We start from the raw sequence: 17,973 nt of genomic DNA, 5'->3' as shown, positions 1-17,973 counted from the left end.
GCTCCACTCCTGCTGCTGTTATGTAATGAATGTGTGTGTGTGTGTGTGTGTGTGTGTGTGTGTGTGTGTGTGTGTGTGTGTGTGTGTGTGTGTGTGTGTGTGTGTGTGTGTGTGTGTGTGTGTGTGTGTGTGTGTGTGTGTGTGTGTGTGTGTGTGTGTGTGTGTGTGTGTGTGTGTTACGAAACCTTACACTGGAAAACACGAGCCCACTGATCGGCTGGCTCACAGCACACAGGCACACACATAAGAGCTGTGGGGATTGTTTTCACCTCTTTGTTTGTGTGTAAGGGAATGCGGGAATGTTGTCACAGTGTGTGCGTCTGTGAGTGTGGACAGTAAATTAATTGAAACCATCGGTGTAAATCTCAGTATGACTTCAAGGCTATGAGAGTGTGCAGAGCTCGGAAATGAATTATTTAGTATGTTTGTGAGAGAGCGAGCGTGTATATAATAAATGTATGGGAAAAAATTACGAGGGTGCAGAGTTGAATGTTGCAGTGCATTGGGAGCTTTGCAGTTTGGTATATGGTGAGAAAGAGAAGGCGGTGGAAATCAAGAGAGATCGTCTTATAGGATGGACGGGTAGAAGAAAACAAGGAGATGCCAAGCAGAGAAAAGTAATGTATAGATGGATGAACAGAATTGGCTGCAGCAGGCATATCCTGTCACCTCGGGCAGAGAGACCCACGGGAGGAAAGTGCATCGCACCAGCTCAGCTAGTCTGTCAGCTGACAGATTACTATCAGTCAGACACTAAATTCTCTTGGGCTGACAAAAATAGGAAGTGTACAGCATGAGTGGATATTCAAGAATAATTACAGTTTGGGCTATTGTGTACACCTGAAAAGATTCATGTCTACGTGGGCTGCGTCTACCTATACTTGACAGTTGTAGACAGGCGTGCGCCTGTCGTAGCTGTGTTGTTAATTTGGCCGGTAATGGTCTTCCCGTGTGAATGGAGAAAAAGAATGAACCGGTTTATTTCCACTTTGATATCAATATGGTATTACAACTGCATGCGTCACTAACTTCAGGGACACAGTGCTCGGTGCTACTTCGAATGCGCCAAATGAACGCAGTCTTCATTCAAACATTTTATCATTGGAGTCAAAGACTGCAAGCTCTCTTGCAAAAAAATCCTCCTCCCATGTGGTTGCCACACCACATTTTACCTTCTCTTCTGCTTCTTTTTCTTCTTCTATTTTTTAATGCCGCAATTGATCCGAAAGTCCGAACGTTTCACGTTGCAATTTTGCGAGCGCACGAAAGAACTCAACATGACCTACCTACGTCTTGTTGTTGCTGCGTTTGCCTATACTTGACTTTGATTTATTGTTATTTAATTGCAAATAATTCATATACATGCTCTTATGTCACGTAATGTCGTGTCACTTCGATAACGCGTCACTTCGATATGAGCTCTGGGACTTCACTATGACATCCTTTAGCATTTCTACCGGTAACCTGGTGTTGCCTAATCACCGGTGCTGAAATCCTAAGCATGATAACTTAAAAACCACAGTGTTTCTTGTTTTGACAGGCTGCTTCTTAGATATATCAGAAATTAACTTGTTGAAATAAGGGATATAAATGTTCATGTTGTAGAAGAGCAGAATTACCCTTTTATGAAAATACAAAGAGTCCTGTACTGCCATTTTCCTTTAAACAAAAGCAAAATGATTTCTTTATCAGGAGATATGCTACATGGGAACAGTAAGGTCTATTTACTGAACTAATCATGCCTCTGACAAGTCCTTACATCACACGTTTTCAGGCTAATTTATCGCCCCCCTCCCCTCTTTTTTGTTAACAGCTCAGAAAAGACTTTGATGTCTCAGTCGGCTTCTTTGTGTGTCTTGCATGCAAAAGGTCAGCTTATTCTCCATCAAACCCAGCATTTATGTAACACTGCTCCATGCAGATCGACTCAAGAACGCATGATAAACTCATCCGTCGGTGTGGAAGAGGAGATGAATATTCCATGTTGGGAAATAATGAATTACCAGCAGGTCACGGATGCGTGAGAAACAAACGGGAGACTGCACTTACACACACAAAATAATGCAAGCCTGCACACGTGTGAGCCGGGTTACTGTTGTGTGATAGTAAATTGGCCATGGTGCCCAGTTATGTAATGTGTCTGTCTTACTTGCTCACACACACACACACACACACACACACACCGAGATTACAGTTATAACCGGAAAGGTTTTAACTATGTGTGTGTGTGCATATTTTAATGTTTCAGGGGGCGCGGTAGGTCTCGGCTGGACTGAAATGTCTTAGTTTTTCCTACTTATCTTCTTCCGTTACCCATTCCCTAAAGAACATAACACGTCAGGTTTCAGTACCTCCAGCTGTCATCCACACACATTCTAATCCTCTACCTACTCTCATCTCTTCAGATCTGAAAGTCTGAGTTAATGTTTTATGTGTCGGCCCTTGCTGGGATCCACCATTCCCAGCCCGGCTTACTCGCGACCTGACCTCTCTCTCCCTTCACACCTTACAAAACCCCACCACTCTTTTAAAGATATGTCACTACAGTTTCCATCCTGCTTAGGCGACCTGAGGTAGCACACAGAGGGACCGGGGCTGCTGCTCTGTAGCTGATATTTCTATCCAAAGTGGAAGAGAAGTGAAAAAGGAGAATCTCCTAAAAGGGCCGAATTACGCACTACATTAATATTAGTATTCTATTCAGTGCTCATCTCTCCAGCCCCTGACTGGCACACCCATTCCCTGGCCCCTCCCACAGCGCTCCACATGCCAAAGGTCCCTGCAGTGTGTCCTCGGCACAGCCTGTGCCATCACGTTCAAGGATACACTGTTGACAGCTACGGGTCAGTGCAGTCCAGGCACAGGGTGGCACACACTCATGAATGATGCAGCACTCGCCCTCGGTCCTACAGATCTCTGACTAACACGGGAGGACACATAATCAGGCTCTTGCACGGGGGCATTGTATGCGCAGTGGCACAAAGGGAAGCTGCGGCGTGCAGCGAAGACGCAATTAAGGCAAATCCCAGAAGTCAACAAGCAACGTATGACAACACTGAGGTAAAGAGTCTTCTGCTTTGAGGAGCTTATGAGGTATGCCTGAGGCCTACATCCCCATTATACCGTATGTAAAATCATAACAAAGCTTCGTCGATAGAACAGGCCATAAGGAGTCATAGCATATGGGGAACATATGGACTATAAATAGAAACCATACATATTTTTCATGGATCATTGCAACTCCAGTTTAGTGCTGAAACCACTAGTCAGTTAATCCATTTGTGGATCAAAATAGTTATTTATCAAAGGGGTATTACAGTATTACAGTAAATTTGTGTTGTACCACCACAAAAAAATCAATGCAGCACACGCTTTGTTCCTCTTACGGCTCAATTTCCACAAATATTGGATCCTATATTTCCCATAATGCAACTTGATAGAGGTAACCTGTCTGATAAATGCCCCATATCCATTAAAACGCCACAACCCAAGACTGCAGAGACATTTCTTCACATCCACGTGCAATGACACACAGTTGCGGCTGTGTTTAAAAGGTTAGCGTGCAATAAAGCAGGCTTCTGTTATAAAATGAAAGTAGCAAAGCTAAAGCCAAAATAACACTGATGACTTCTCTTTTTCAGATGAAGAAAAGCTCTGTCCGGAGCCACACAAAAAACTTCTTTCACAGACTGAAAAACAGTTTTCACAGTGAAAACGATTTGTTGTGATAAGTAAACCTGGTTTGTTAAAGTGGTGAAGTGCACATTAAAATCAAAATAAACCTTTTCTTTTCTTCTTTGCTTCTTCTCTTACTTTATGTTATTGTTAATTTGTACTTTTTGCTCCGGACTGTGCTGAACAGACAATCGATGCAAACATCACCTTGGGCTTTGGACAACATGGATTTTCACTATTTTACACACTAAATGACCTGTCAATGTATCGATTTAAAAGAAGCTGAGTAATTAACAGTGGGGAAACGATCCTCAGATTATCCTGCGGGTGCAGGTATTTGTACGATTTTACCCCAAAATCACAGCAAGAGGGTTTCTTAAACACACACGTGTTATCTTAGGGTTCAGGAGGACACTGGTTGCTCATCAGCGGCGCCACTGTGTCACCTCAGCCTCCGCATTCTGTCACTCATGGAGCCGCTAATGGCCTGTGTACAGCAGTGGCAGCCCGTCTCTGCAGCACTCCATACCGCTCTGATAATAGTGCAGGGCAGTGTGCTGTATTGGGGGGCTTAAAGAGAGTCAGAAAGAGAGTGGAGTGAGGTATTGTAATCTTAAGCACCAGTACAATAACCCCCCCCCCCCCCTCCTCCTCCTCCTCCTCCTCCTCCCAGACACAGAGGTTTTACGTATACCCACGTAGCATTCAATCCCCCCCCCACCCCCCTGGGAAGTGCATCAGGGGAGGGTGAAATATGAGAGCCAGGGAGGGATGAAGGGACAGTAGCGATAAAGGAGCCGCCTGACGACACCTCCCTCTGATACCGAGGCGACGGGGGTGAGATGATAGCGCTAATTGGTAAGCTGCCGACGGTTTGAGGTCACGCAAAAAGGTTAGAGCTGATTGCGGTGGAGTGCACATGGATGCACACGCGTTGAGTTTATGAGAGAGAGTGTGTGTGTGTGTGTGTGTGTGTGTGTGTGTGTGTGTGTGTGTGTGTGTGTGTGTGTGTGTGTGTGTGTGTGTGTGTGTGTGTGTGTGTGTGTGTGTGTGTGTGTGTGTGTGTGTGTGTCAGTGATTAATTATCTTGCAGGGACTCCCGCCTATTTGTCGCCCTGGGTTTCCCTTTTTTCCCACTGAATTGATAATTCCTGTTCTGCTGATAGAAATGAAACAGGGACATATCACATTCAGAGCTCGACATCCAACTCTTTTCACACGATCACAGTCATGGTCAATATATTGCCTTGTGCCAAAAGTGCTTCCCATAGTGTCTCCCTCAGAATACCAGCATCATTAATCCTATTTAAGTGAATCTGACAGGAACACAGAAGCTACACAACAACAACTGTAACAGAAATCTGGCCTTTCCCATGGGAAACAACAGGCATCTAATGCCAATAGACCTGAGAACAATGAACTGCGACTTTATAATATCTCTGCACCCATGAACTCAATTTGAGTATTTCTTCAACTGTATTTTAATGCCACCAGAATCATCCATGTCATTAACACTTTACAAATAACAAATGTGTTATCAATTACCTTCTATATTTCTGTGCCCTCCTGCAATTCCAACCTTGCTTGGACTTTAATTTGACTTATGAGACTCAAAAATGAGAAATTAATGTTTTAATGGAGATATTCCACTATTGCAGCACGGGTGTCCATTAGAAGGAGAACATTTAAAAAGGTCACAAAAGAGCAAAACTGCAGAAAATAATCAGGTAGACTGTGTGTGTGTTTCTGCCCAGAGGGGAAATGTGAAGCCTATGACATTTGCCAGATTTTTACCATAGCAAAAATAATCTCCTTCCTAATTTATGAACTGTGCAAAGTGCACATTATGCAGCTCTAAAGATTGTATTCTTATTTTGCCAACTTGATAACCCAGAGGAATTCAAAAATCAGTCAGTAATAAGTGAGCAGAAGCAGGAGCCGGTCACATGTCAAAGGTGAAGACGACGTGACGTCATGTGTCAGTCTGAGAGAAAGACTAATCTTATCGCGTATCACTTTCTTCCTGGACTGGAATTGCTGATGTGCTTGGTTACACATTAATTTTGAATAATGTATATGAGGTAGTTATCTGCATCCGTGGCACTGTTATTATTAGCTGTGTCCCAATTCAGTGGCCGAAACAAAATTAGACAGTCTGGTCTATGCCTGATTTCCTTTTTGCCGTCACCAGCGTGTTCCGCCCTTACGGCTGTCGCCTAGCAACAGAGCTACATACAGTTGGCCACAACACGAGAAACTTTGCGCAATGAATCCTGGGACAGTTTGGGCCGGGAACGATCCACCTGTTGGATGAATTTGTGGGCCAACGTAGCCTCCGAAGGAGACGGACACAGACTATACCTAGTTATGTCTACATGTAATATAAGTGCTTCAAAATGTAAAACAATCTGTGTGTGACATGCCAACGTTTGCTTTTCTCAGTGAACGGATCGTGATCGTACACACTGTGTGTGCATGAATCAAGTGTCACCAGTCAACGAGTAGACATATTCCTGGAGTAGCGAAACAGCAGATTGAAGTCGGCAGCAGCAACATTTTCAAACATGTAGTACTTGAGTACCAGAGCAGGTTGCTGTACCTGCTTGAGGCTCCTGTCCGAACATGTTTTGTTCATAAACGAGGCGTCAGGATTTAAGTATTTGTGCCATTTCAATTCACAAATATTCCAAAGCTGACATACTCTAGCGGCGCGAGAAATACACGGTGAGCTTAATCCGTGAGTTCAATTGAAGAGCAACTTAATCTCTATAAATAACACAGCACCACGTTGCTGTAGCACTGCGTGGTGTTGGTTACAGTTTGCCAAACGGATCCGGTGTCTCAACCTAAATAATGCCTTGTAAGCACGGTGCCAGGAAATACATGAGCAGCGCGTGTGGTGACAATGTCACAGTCCGTGTATCTGATTGGAATTATTAGCTGCTAATCCACGATGAGGGGACAGTTAAACGACTTTCGGCTCCACGTTTTCCCTGAGGGTGGACCACAGACACACAGATAATCGTTTGCTATCATTTGTGCTTAACCCCTAAAGCCATGCACTATCAGAGGCTATGGAGGACTCTCATAGCTTTGCTAAATCTGGAAGCGAGCCGCTGGGATGTTGCAGGCATCCAAGTTTGTTTTTTTCCGGGAGACTTTATATTAAAGGCCGCCATGCTGCGGTAATTCCGTTGATAGTGAAAAAGGAGCAGAGGTAATAAGGAGGTTCGTACAAAGGAAGCGGACAAGCAATAATAAAGGGTAAGCAGTGGGTGTTGTTATTTTTAGTCCAGCTATTCTTCTTTTTCCATGATGTATTAGAACGCACTTGATGGGCAGCAGGAGCCATGCGGTATAATTGACAGGAAAGGTTTGTCCAAGAATGCAACAGCTACAGAGCAAAGTTGTTCTTTAATCCCGCTGAAGGACAGACCGCAAAGTAATCAGACCCCAGATCTGCGGTTAAAGCTACACTCAGTCCAGTTCATTGCAGCGAGAAAGGGGGGAAAGACGGAGAGGAAGGCTTTCACACAGGAAGAGTGAAGAGGGGAGAGAGAGAGGGCAGCTCTCTGCTGATGATGCGCAGGGTCAGGATGAGTGAATGAATGAGATTGTGATGCAGTTGCACATTCCCCTGCCCCCACATGCTCACTTTTCTCTTTCTTCTCCTTCTTCCCCGCCCCCCCCCTTTCTGCCTCCCTCCTTTTTTCTTCCCTTTTGTTTTGTTTAAAATTTAACAAGGTCTGGAACAGTGGAGGGCTGAAGCGGGCATCCGGGGTGTTTTGGCTCGACTTCGTGTCACATGCAGGGGCCATGTGAACACAGTGCCACTGAGAGAGAGCGGGAGGGGGGTAAGGGGGTTGCTCGGGCAGAGAGAGGGGGAGAGGGGGAGAGAGGGGGAGAGAGAGAGAGAGAGAGAGAGAGAGGAAGTATTCAACCAGTGGGACTGGGAAGCAGTGAGGGCCAGAAAAGAATTGGGCGGCAGCCGAGCGAATGTTAATACAACTGTAGAGAGACACCACAAATGAAACAGGAACTAGAGACAAAATGAGACTGGCCCGTAAAAAAAGAAAAGAATTAAAAAGTATCCGCAAGAGCAAACAGGATAAAAATGCAAATGAGGAGGTAATGGGCGAGGAAAAGTGAGAAGGAAAAGGAACTTCCTGGTGCAGCAGGTGAACGCTCTACTCTTTCCTCTCTTTTCTCTCGTTCCACTGCGCAGCTAGCGGCGAGTGACAAGCAAATTGCCATGTTAATGATTGAGACCGGCTGCACGTGGAGCGATGTCTCCCCTGTCTCTGTGAAAACTGGACTTTTAGCTCCACAGATCTCAGACACGACGCTGCTCTTATCTCAATAACTTCTGGAGCGCACCTGTGTGAAGTGAATGCAATATAATAGTCTTACAATAAATCTGTGCACTATGAAGCTTGTGATAGTTTACTTTGGGATAGACAGTTTGTTTAGCTTTTGATGAATCTGTTCATTTTGGGTGAATACTGGATGTCAATCTGTAATAATAATAATCCATCTGTATTAATATAAGTGTCTGAAGGGGCAGTTTATTCTGTATTGTTTCTGTTTCTAGGGGTGATGGAAACAAACTGTGAACACAATACTGATATATTATTATTTGTAAGACAAAAAATGGCTTATTTACACATCTAGGGTACTGATCTGATACACAGGGGATATTGGGTGATATTGGGAAGTGGTCGCACCAGGAGTCGGACCCCGGTTGCTCAGGTGGGAAGTGAACACTAGTATTCGCTGAGCTAATAGAGGCTAGATAATAGAAGATAATAAAGGCCCAGTGTGCATGCAACTGAAAACAATGCTATTGGAACATTGAGAGTGAATCACAGTCACAGTAACATTCAAGCTGCAGGCTGGAAAACCAAAACAATCAGCTGAAGTACACTAAAACTCTCAGAGGAAATGAAACTAAAGAGATGGGTAACAATTCTCTGGGGGCTCATAGAAAAAATACACGCTTATAGCAGCTTTGAGTATATTTTGATGAAAACATGTTACGTTATTCTTGTAATTAAGTATTTTTACATTTCAGTATTGCTACTTTTGCTTAAGAATGGGTCTGAATATTTCCTCTACAGTCTCTGAATATTGTTACACAGAGACGGGATTCATTGCAGGTATTCTGTACTGCATTAGACTGTACATATTTTGGAACTGCAGCATCTGAAAGCTTGATATTCTGCGGATATATCTCCAGGATTAAAGTGTGGGTCTTACATTAACGACAGTAAAACTTTGCAAAGTTATAACTGTACATCTGTGGGCTGCTGGCCATGTCCTCCCACTGTTTGCTTTTAAAGCCCTTTTCTCTTAAAATAAGCACTCACCCAATGAGGAAGTGTCATTCTTGTGCTTCTGCAGGGGTTTTTTCAGGAGATGAACTTTAAACTAGGTCATTCCATATCAACAACTCTGCCCCCTCTTATTAGAGCAGAGTCCATGAAAACAAGATCAGCTCCACCCAAACACACCTTATCTAGCTGTGTCCAAATGACACAAAGGGCGTTTCGGGGACAGTCTGGTAAAGCTCGGAATTCCATTCACACTTCCATTTCCAAAAACACTCATCATTTTAGTGTCTTTCTTTTTTAATTTCTGCATGGTAGGAAGGTGTGTCTGTGAAAACACGATCTCCAGTAAACCAACTGGTCCTGTAGCCACTTGCATGTGCTGAATGTTCGGAAGAGAAACTGAAATGCAAAGAAATTGGAATTTTAAACACAATGTGTTTAAAAAGCCTCTCCGGAGACTCGCGCTTTGTGAAACAAATCAGTGTAAGCACCACTGGAGCGCTGGTATTTAAAAACCTCCCATCCAGGAATTGACACAGTTCTGTCCTGTACACTAGCAGGCGAGCAGGCTGTGTGTTCCCTAATCGGAATTTTTTGGGCCTCTTTAATGCTGAGAGTTGCAGATGTTGGCTGGTATTAGGCTGCGCTGCTGCTGATCAAAGCTGTGGAAAGTGAGCCCCTGCTGGCCTTCCTCTAATCCCCCCCCCCCCCGACACAACCTCATGCATGTGGTCAGGGCAGGGACTGGTGCTCGACTCGGGGACAGTCAGCCTACTTCGTGACCCCGCTGAAATGGGGGGGGGGGGGGCTTTTTGCTCTGCCTTTGTTCATGAACTCCATCCACTATAACCCTTCGAGGTTTCTGGGGAGGTTTCAGCAAGGGCAGTTTGACAGACAGCTGAGAAGATGGGCTGCTCCCTCAGGGCAAAAAAAAGCCCCCTGCCCTTCCTGAAACCCCCCCCCCCCCCCCCCCTCCTTGTTCCCAATTCTGTGTCTTGGAAGGCAGGAGCGCTGGCAGCCAGAGAGGGGTGACATATCAGCATGACATTGTCAGCTTAGATTCAGCTGCTTACCACAAAGCAATAAGAATTTAAATTGCATGCCCCTCCATTTTCATTTTACTTATTTCCACAGGGGAACATGGACTAAACACAACTGCACATCAAAAACAAACGCAAGCACACACAGGGGGAGGCGGGGGGGAAAGGGTGCTTTAATTTGTATTAGACCAGTAGAAATAATAACCTGGATCTTTTATTAATATTCATATTTAATCATTACGAGGGTGACCGGTAATTCTTGGAATTACCGGTCGTAGCAATAAGCTACGGAGGGACAGAGAGATATGGGAAGATAAATGGAAACTGTCAGATGGTGTGAGGGAGGAGGAGATGCGAGGTAAGATAGCGAGAGGCGAGGGAGGGGGATCGATCATGAGAGAAATTGAGAGAGGGAGGGAGATTCGGCGTGAGAGGGAAGGAGAAGAGGGTGGGAAGATGTCAGCCAGGGAGGCAATCTGTATTAGACGGAAAACAGTTCCCTTGGCTTTAACTGCTACGAGCTGACACCACCATCCCGTCACTGTCTGCAATCAGCACTCACACACACACGTGTGAATCCTCACACACAGCATCTAGCTCAAACACAGAGCGTACAGCCACATTTCATTTAAGACCACTTCTACACGTGGAGCCGAGCGTAAAGAGATACAAAATACCGCGTATGAAATCTATCCTTTGATTGCTCGCTTTCCATTTCGGGGGCACACACATAATGGACCCAAAAAAAACATGAGCGCACACCGACACATGCGTATTGAATTTGAGCTCTGGAACGTGTGAAATCTGATTACACAATTACATAATGACTCAGCAATGGGCCATTTACAAAGACCATTAGCTATCAGGCGAGGACATACAGCGGATGTAAGAAAGAGATGAGGCGGCCGAGTGTTTGCATCCATGGAGATGCTGCCATTGTCGTGATCGAAGCCATGTTTTGTAGATTTGAGTGAAACTCGTAAATACCGTAAATACCCAGTGACTAATAAAAGAGGATTCCGAAAACATAACGTATTCATTGAACCGTAGGGAGTCATACTCGTATTCCTATCAGGATAACCAGCGACCGTTCATAAAAACTAGAAGAAAAAAAGAGAAAAAAAAAACTAAATGATGGCAAAAATTGCACAGACTGTTCTCCTTCTGCCTTTGAAAATGTTTTCGTAGAGATGCAAGTGAGAGTGTGGGAGCGATCTGGCGTGCTGACTGTTACGAAGGGGAACGACATGGTTCAGACGAGACCGAGGGAGCAGTTCTCTGCGTAACAGCGCCACGGAGGCTGCTGGAGAAAAGCTTCGAGAAAGCTGGGAGCTTCATTAAGCCTTTAAACCTTCCAGAGTCGTTTAAGTCATCACGTCACCGGCCGCCCGCCGCCGCCTCCTGGGAGCAGAACTGAGGTAAGAGACGCAGGCCTGAACTGAGATCTCTCAACGTTTTTCGAGTAATTCAAGCATCGTCTTAAAATGTTAATATGTTGTGTCTACTTGATCGTCAGAAGTCGAGCTGCTTCCGCTACGAGTGACTCTGTTCACATGTCTTTGGGCGCTTGTGTTTCTTTTCTAACCTTTCATCATAAAAACTCTTGGGGTTAATGCCTCAGAGTGTACAGATGCTTCGTCTCTCGTCATTCATGTCTCCTTCTCCTTGGGTCGTCCACTAAGAACTATACATCTGTTATAGATGCGAACATCGAGACATCTGTCCCATGTGACCACAAACTAAGAAGAAGTTAAGCAGCTCTAGCACTAAAAAAAAAAAGAAGAGAGAATCTGTAAAAAAAACTGTGAAAAGAAGAGAAAAAGCGATCAAAAATATACTCCCAGGTTCTTCAAAAGATGATAATCTGTTCATTAAGGACGCTGTGGACAACCTAAGTAGCAGACAGAAAATGTGAATAATTATTAAAATCTTGCAAATTACATATCAATACCAGTGAGGAAATAAGCATGAAATCCTTATTTGATAATGAGAATCTGTGCAGAGAAAACTCTATATTTAGAACATGCAATGAAAAAGGTGCACCACGCAGTGCTATTTTAATAGAAATAATTCCTGAGTTCAAAAACTATATTATAAAAAGCTATAGTTTTGTTTTCACTATAACTATTCAAAGTCATAAAAACAAATGGTAAGAAATTACATGCATATAAGACCTCTGTTTTGTACAAGCAGAGTCATCATGCTCAATATTTCACCACACACCTCTGCTTTTATTAGTTCTGCATGAAGAGGTTCTTCCTGCCAAGTTCACCTTGCTGGCAAATACAGAACAACAACACGGGAATTACCTGAAAATTGGGCGCAGCGTCCTGAAACTGTTCCTGAGCCCAAATTTTGTCTCACACAAGCTCGATAAACTTGCGAGAGGCTGAAAGGAATTATTGCGATGATAGTTTCCAGGCCGGCATACACCAGTGGTCAACAATTTCACTCATAAAGCGGCCATGTCTTAACACCACTTTAGATTTATAAGAGACTTTTTTTTTTAAAGAAAACATTTCAACAATAATAGGGTAAGGGGGAGAGTTCACAAAAAAGAAGAAAAAAAGCTGAAGTGCATGGATGAGGAGCGTTTGCAAAGCAAAGTGGGCTAATGAATCTGAATAATTGACTTTGCCTGCTTTGATTTGGTTAAGATCTCCAGGTCCACTGCCTCTAGGGAAACCCTGTGCCAGTGTGTGTTAACCTTTTCTAGCAAGGCTACACACAGACAGGCAACATCTAGGTGAGGTGCCTTCATTTCTCATGGGATCTCCTGTCCTCAGAGGAGCGACGCCGATCATTACCCTGCACACTTTCACTCGAATGGGCAATTTAATCGCGGCTGTGACTTGATTATAAAAACCTGTTACGCTCCGAGAGAGGAGTACTTATATTTCAGAGCGATGGCATTCTGCGCTGGTCAGCAGCGGAATGTGCAACTATTGATTATAAGAGTCTGTGTATGATGATTTCACCCTTCTCCCTTGTACTCAAAACTCTAATAAAGCTGGCTAAGCATGACAAGAGGCCCCTGTGTGGGCAGCTCTGAAAGGATCATTCGTCAGCCTGCCAAAGAGGACAGCGGCTCTTTGATCTAGGCTGCCTTCTGTACATGAGTGTGCGCGTGTGCGTGCGTGTGCGTGTGTGTGTGTGTCTAGCAGGGCAAAGTGACTCTCTCTCATCTGGCCACCGCAAAAGTCTGTGTAGTCAAAGCACGAGCCGACCCCTTCCGAGTTAAACTGGCCCTGAAGGATCTGGCGAGACGCACCGTGGCAACTCCTCAACAGTCTCGGGCACTTAATATCTAGGTTACCATGAAATCGGCACCGTGCTCTTGCTTGGAATCGGAGCAGTGAAACGGGGGTTTAGATGCTGGAGTTCCTGCATCAAAAGGCCACTCTGCATGCACAGGCATGCAGACAAAAAAGGGCCTTCAGTGTGACTGAGGTCTACAGTTGTGGCAGCTGCGCCTGAGAGTCAGCCAGCGAGTCAGCTGAGGCCGGCCCCATCTCCACTATCTGGGCAGGACAACCATTCAAATTCAGCTCAACATGTGTCAGCATGGCACCCGCCCCCTTCCTCGCGCACACCCCCCTCCCTCTCTCCCACCCCACCCCGATCCACTTCCTCCTCAGCAGACGTTCCTGACATTCTAGGGGAGCCAGCGTACATTCCTCACATGCTTCACTCGTGTGTAAGGAAATGGCAGAGGAGCAGGCCCGACATGTCAAAAGGGGCGATCGGCTCCACTTTCCCTCTACAGTGCTTGCTTCTGTCTGTGTATGTGCGTGCGTGTGCACGCGCACAAGCTCTTCAGTGTCCTTCTCCGTGTAGCCGAATGAGAATTAGTTCCTATCTGCAGGCTGCAGCCTGGGTGCTGAGTGGTGTTATTGGCTGATGAGAGAGCTCAGGTGACCACAGTTAAGCCATCTCACATGGGATCTGGAGGCGTTGCCCTCACAACGGACTTCAGTGCTTCAAGAAACTGTTGCTGCTGCCGCTGCTGCTGGTTGGCTTCGGCTGACTGCACCGACACTTTATTTTCCCAAAATGCACCAGTGTACATGCTCTTACAACCATGCTATATAAATTCCAGTAGCACCTTAAGCAACACAGTACTTCAAGAGCACAACAGGTCGTGATTAAGCGCGTGCGACTGTGAATGTGAGCGCAAGCACATTTTGGATGACCTGCGGTTCAACATGCTCTCTGGACAGGAAGCTGCAGTGACAGAGCCTCTGTTAGTGTCTCTTTTCCACACTTCAGAGCCAACAAACAGTTTCTACTCAACTGTTGTCATCCAGAAGAGAACAAGTGGTGAGGGGGAGGTAGCATGGTGAAGAAAAAGGGGCTTCCTGAGCTCTGGGAGTGCACGTTAAACCGGCTTGGCAGGCAGTCAGTTAGTGTGACAGGGGGCCGAGCTGGATGCCAATGGGACAGGCACTGTGCAGCATCTCAATGACCGGCACTCACTGAGTCCACAGTGAGGGTTTATGGTCCTCCCAGCCCCGGCGCTCCCACCCCTGCGCTCCACCCGACCACAAAGACATTCAGCCTTTTCATTAGGATGATAATGGGGCAAAAGCCGGAAAAGGGCCCCCGTGTCGGAGCACCATAAGTTGCGGCGATGGCTTTGTAGCGATGTCATGCATGTCCATGGGAGCACAGTGTGCTGCTACGGTCCAACAGACACAGTCAAGGCCAGGAGAAACACACAAACAAACAAAACAAGGAAATTCACAGGAAGTCCCTGAGGCAAGGTGGATTTGGCAGAGCAGCAGCCTTTGGGCCGTGACCTTACTCTGACCTATTCGTGCCCCCACAGAGTTAAACCATCACAAGGTCCAGTGCTGCACCCAACCTTCCCTGACAGCATTCACAAACACTGTGGAAATAATATCTGGAATAAACAGTTGCTTTGCACGTAAGATATAAATGATATCGGTTTGACAACCGCTCCGACTCCAAAGGATCTGCAGCCCAGACCCTGTCGTGTGCACAAAGACGAAGGGGCCCCCAACAAGTGTGCCCCTAAAATGAGCAGTAACCTGGAAGGCGAGAGAATGTGATTAGACCTCAAAGCATTATTCCACTTACCTGCGTAAAAACGTAACAAGGAGCCAATCTCCGTGTTAAGCCCTTCCTCTTGAACTCTCCAAGGGTCCTTAAATCCGAGCTTAAACAGAAAGTCGTTCTGGAGCTGCAGGGGCCTCTCATCTGGGCTGAGCCTCCTGACAGCCTCGCCGTGCAGCTGCACATACAGCGTGGGGCAGGAGTTCCCATTGCGCGCCTCTGGCGTGGCGGCACCCGGGCCACAGTCCGGGTCTTGGATGTCAGGTGTATTACCTGTAGAACAGGCTCTCGACAATGAGTCGGCACTGCTGCTGGTTGGCAGGCTGCCCAGGCTGTGTGGGCTCACTCTGCTCCCTGGGCCCGCGTTGTCGTTTAAAAGCCCCACGCCGCACTGCTTGTAGCCGGCAGCGGGGAGGCCCCCGGCGCGGTGCTGGGACCCGGGGCCCATGCTCGCGCCGGACGCGGGGCCGTCGAGCTCCAGCTCGTCCGAGGAGCTGCCGTACGTGTCGTGGCCCTCCGTGGCGCTGTCGAACGCGGGGCTGAGGATGGACGCCTCCGTGCCCAGGATCATGTCGTCGCTGAGGGAGTCCCTGTGCTCGCTGAGCCTCGCCCCGGAGCTCAGGTCATCGAACGCGCTGCTCTCCACGTCGGAGCCGGAGTTCAGCCCGTAGCAGTCCACTCCGTTCCTGTGCTCCGAGTCGTCGTCGTCGTCGTCGTCATCATCATCATCGTTGGGGGTATCCATGTTGGAGTTGGAGTTTAAATCGGACAGGGAGCAGGTGATGATGTCCTGCGACTCCGACTCGGGGGTGAAAAGTTTCCCATCGACGTCCTGTTGCTTTTGCCGCTCGCCTGCGTCCTCCATGAGCAGCAGCCTCAGCCTGTCGCGCGGGTGACCCCTCAGGTGTGTGGACTCCAGGGGAGCGAGGTGGTCGCAGTTCATGCTCGAGTCTTCCATCGCCTTGCACGGGTTTTCGCCGTAGTCGTACTTCCCGTTGCAGTTGCCATTTTGGTCAGTCTTGGGGCTGTCTTTGCAGAAAATGCGCATGACGGAGCTCGACTTGCCGCAGAGTTTGCTCAGCCGGAGCGCCACCTCGCCGGCCGTGGTGTCCATAGTGCAAAGGACCGGTCTGGGATACGACGGCGTCCGTCTGTCGTGGACGTGCACGGAGCCCCGGTGGAGATCTGCCCTCACCCACTCGCGGTCGGCGGGCTGCAGCTGCATGTTCTGCCGGTGCTTCAGCAGGGTCTTCCTGTCCAGACTCCGGGTGTGCAGAGACGCGGAGGACAGGGCCGAGCTCATCTTGGAGCCGCAGGCGGCGGTGACAGCCGAGGCGGCGGCGGTGGCCGCGGCGGCGGCGGAGAGGTTCCTCTTCAAGCGCCGCCGTCTCAACAGAAGCGAGCCGGAGTTGCTGGACGAGCCCCGGCCATTAGGCGCAGACGCGGCTCGGCTCGACGCACTCGACGCCGCCGTGGTGGCGGAATGAGAGAGGCTGGTCCCGTTCTTCGCCTCTGCGCGGGAGGCTGCCAAGCGTCCACCGCCATCATCCGCCGGAGTCCCCCGGGCGACAGACAGTCCGCTGGGCTTCTTCATTAACTTCGTCGCGCCTCCATCCGACGCGCCGTCCTCAGCAACAGCCTGCACACTTTCCATCGCTGCCAATGAAAAGTCCGCCGCTCTGAATAAATAACGGTGCGCACTTGGTTTCTCCTCCAGCTGCTACATTTAAAAGCCCGAGTGTCGTGCCCACCTTGATAAATGTCCGCCAACTGGGCGGCGTTGCCGACTTATCCCACTAGTAGTCATTCACTTCTTGCCTTCCCCCTTTTTTTCTCGCCGGAGTCTCCTCCGCTGCTCCGCGACGAAAATACAAAAAACATTTCACCGATTAAATTCGCTGGGAGAGGAGGCAGGGCGTGTGGGGACGGCTCGGGGCGGAGACGTGACTGGCGCTGGAATATGAAATGAACGTCGGCCCACCTCCTACGCAAATGCCGCCTAATATATATTCATGAGGAGGACACAAGATGGCGTCGCTAACAACAACGCGGTGGCCGCCGGGAAGTGTATTCTGCCCGGCGACAGCCGCCGCACGGAAGAGCTGGCGCCGCGACTACATTTCCCATGATGCCGCGCTCCGAGTGAGGCGGTGAGCGGGTGAGAGGAGTAAACATAGCTCGTATAAAATGTTCGGAGGGGCTGTACGCTGCGGCGTTGCCTCAGCTGTGTGTGTGTGTGTGTGTGTGTGTGTGTGTGTGTGTGTGTGTGTGTGTGTGTGTGTGTGTGTGTGTGTGTGTGTGTGTGTGTGTGTGTGTGTGTGTGTGTGTGAACTATCGCAATGTGTAATGAAGCTGCGGACTCAGCGAAACGTCATCAGCTGTTGACAAGTTGACAACTATCGCTCATTAGGGTTGTAGTTGCACACGTTATTCCCCACTTTAATGTAGTCCTCCTTCTTATTACACCGTGTGGGATTAAATGATGCTTCCCTCAGGGTTCAATTATTTTTAGACAAGTGGTGACGGGGCAAATAACTTGAGCACCATCTCATCAGGACGCCATTTCACAAGGCCGAAGCACAGAGCGGCTCAGTGCACCGGCTCCCTCTCTCTCTTGTGTTTATCGCCATCTAGTGGCCGGAAGTGGATATTTATCGTGCTGAGCCACATGAGTGTTTCCAGGTCTCCACTTTTCTCTCATGTGGTGAAGAAGGCAACGGGCTTGCAACATCATCATCATTATTATTAGTTGACGTCCAAATTTAGATTCCCTGTCATAGTATTGGGGCCAGGCACGGCCAACAAAATTAGGAGGAAGATTTGCTTTCCTCTCTTTCCTTCGAGAATAAAAT

The 17,973-nt window shown here is 47.5% G+C and overlaps 1 protein-coding gene across 1 annotated transcript in view; it reads right to left on the bottom strand.

Moving 5' to 3' along the window:
* phlpp1 (PH domain and leucine rich repeat protein phosphatase 1) overlaps positions 1–17,061 on the bottom strand; it is a 43,157-nt gene extending 26,096 nt beyond the window's left edge. The window contains exon 1 of the mRNA XM_035634038.2: positions 15,146–17,061. Coding sequence (XP_035489931.2) covers positions 15,146–16,775 — 1,630 coding nt within the window. The 5' untranslated portion in view covers positions 16,776–17,061. The remainder of the gene's footprint in view (positions 1–15,145) is intronic.
* Between the last annotated feature and the right edge of the window lie 912 nt (positions 17,062–17,973).

This window comes from Scophthalmus maximus, chromosome 5 (genome assembly GCF_022379125.1).
Source record: "Scophthalmus maximus strain ysfricsl-2021 chromosome 5, ASM2237912v1, whole genome shotgun sequence".
NCBI classification, from domain to species: Eukaryota; Metazoa; Chordata; class Actinopteri; order Pleuronectiformes; family Scophthalmidae; genus Scophthalmus; species Scophthalmus maximus.
The sequence above is the reverse complement of the archived record's forward strand: the minus strand, read 5'-3'. Positions and strand labels throughout refer to the sequence as shown.